Source organism: Austrofundulus limnaeus, unplaced genomic scaffold, assembly GCF_001266775.1.
Source record: "Austrofundulus limnaeus strain Quisiro unplaced genomic scaffold, Austrofundulus_limnaeus-1.0 Scaffold4399, whole genome shotgun sequence".
Classification (NCBI taxonomy): domain Eukaryota; kingdom Metazoa; phylum Chordata; class Actinopteri; order Cyprinodontiformes; family Rivulidae; genus Austrofundulus; species Austrofundulus limnaeus.
Genome location: NW_013956801.1, coordinates 1 through 1,308, shown reverse-complemented (window position 1 = coordinate 1,308; position 1,308 = coordinate 1). Strand labels below are relative to the sequence as shown.

The following is a 1,308-nucleotide window of genomic DNA, read 5'->3' as shown; positions in this document are numbered from 1 at the left end:
TCTCTGCAGTCAGAGGTTTTTGTACGACGCTTTCATCAGTTTGTATCACTGTGGTGGACTTTTGGTGGAGGAACCAGACTCACAGTTAACTGTAAGTACCTTTAAGACTTTTATTAAAACTAATTTTATTTTAGCATTTGTCATAACCATTAATAATAATAATTAATTAATGTTTATGAAGGTAACTTGTAAAATATTCTTGTATTTGTTGTTTTAACTTCAGAAATGATCTGTTCAGCTACAAGTTTATTTACAGCTTTTTGAACCATCTGCATCTGAAAACAAATGGTTCTTAAAAACATTTTGGCAAATTTTGTTTATCTTTTAAGTCAGTATATCTGATTTTTCAGGGTTTATTATATTTTATTAATGTTTTTAGTGTTATAAAAGTTTTTGTTTTACTCTAACAGGAAAACGACTAAACAGACTTAAAGAGTTTTAACAAGCATTGCTCTGAATAGAAGCATTTATGTGTGAGAAAGAAAATCTTTGGTTAAATCAATCCTTGTTGATTTTTTCTCAAAAATATTCTTTTATTTTGGTCACATCTTCACAATTTAATATTTGATCATTTCTGAACCTTGAAATGTGTAAAACAGTGAGTTTGTTTGTCTCATCACTTTATAAAAACAAATCTCTCAAAATGAATGAAAAACAGGTTCTGTTCAAAAGAACAATTTTATTTGTCAAAATCTATTAAATTTAATCAAAAATAATCTATTTTACAAACATTGAAGACAACTGAAATTCTGTTCAAAGCTATCAGTCAGACTGAACTGAGAGCATTTCCTAATCACTGCAGTTAAAAACTAAATGTTTGTATAAAGAATAATATAATTATGCTGCAGTGTTTAATTAAAATAATGAGGTTCTTTTTAAGTTAAAAACTGAATCCTGGTTGTGAAAACTACAGAACTTATTTAAAAGTTTCAGTCCTGCTTTGAAACATGAAGAGCAGTTTTTATCTTTAGTTGTGAAACTGCTCTGTTGCTGTGCTTCAGCAGTGATGCCTGTCTCCTGCCATGGTTCCTGAGCTCAGAGGAGGAAGTGAAACTCTGAGCAAAAGTTTCATCTGAACTCTTCAGTGTGTTTTCTGTCTGCAGTGGATCGAACGCGTCCCACCCTGACGGTGCTGCCCCCCTCCAGTGAGGAGCTGCAGCAGGAGAAGGTCACCCTCATGTGTCTGGCCAACAAGGGCTTCCCCTCAGACTGGACTCTGTCCTGGAAGGTGGACGGCAGCAGCAGCAGCAGCAGCAGCAGCAGCAGCAGCTGGGAGCAGAGCAGGAGCTCCGAGGTGCTGCAGAAGGA

The 1,308-nt window shown here is 35.2% G+C and overlaps 1 gene segment (V, D, J or C); it reads left to right on the top strand.

The window, feature by feature from the left end:
* Positions 1–21: 21 nt before the first annotated feature.
* LOC106512122 (immunoglobulin lambda-like polypeptide 5) lies at positions 22–1,294 on the top strand (the record flags this gene model as incomplete). The annotated part of the segment is given in 2 exon segments: positions 22–91; positions 1,104–1,294. Coding segments are annotated over 2 exon segments (261 nt in total), but the record flags the coding sequence as incomplete, so codon positions are not given.
* Positions 1,295–1,308: the final 14 nt, after the last annotated feature.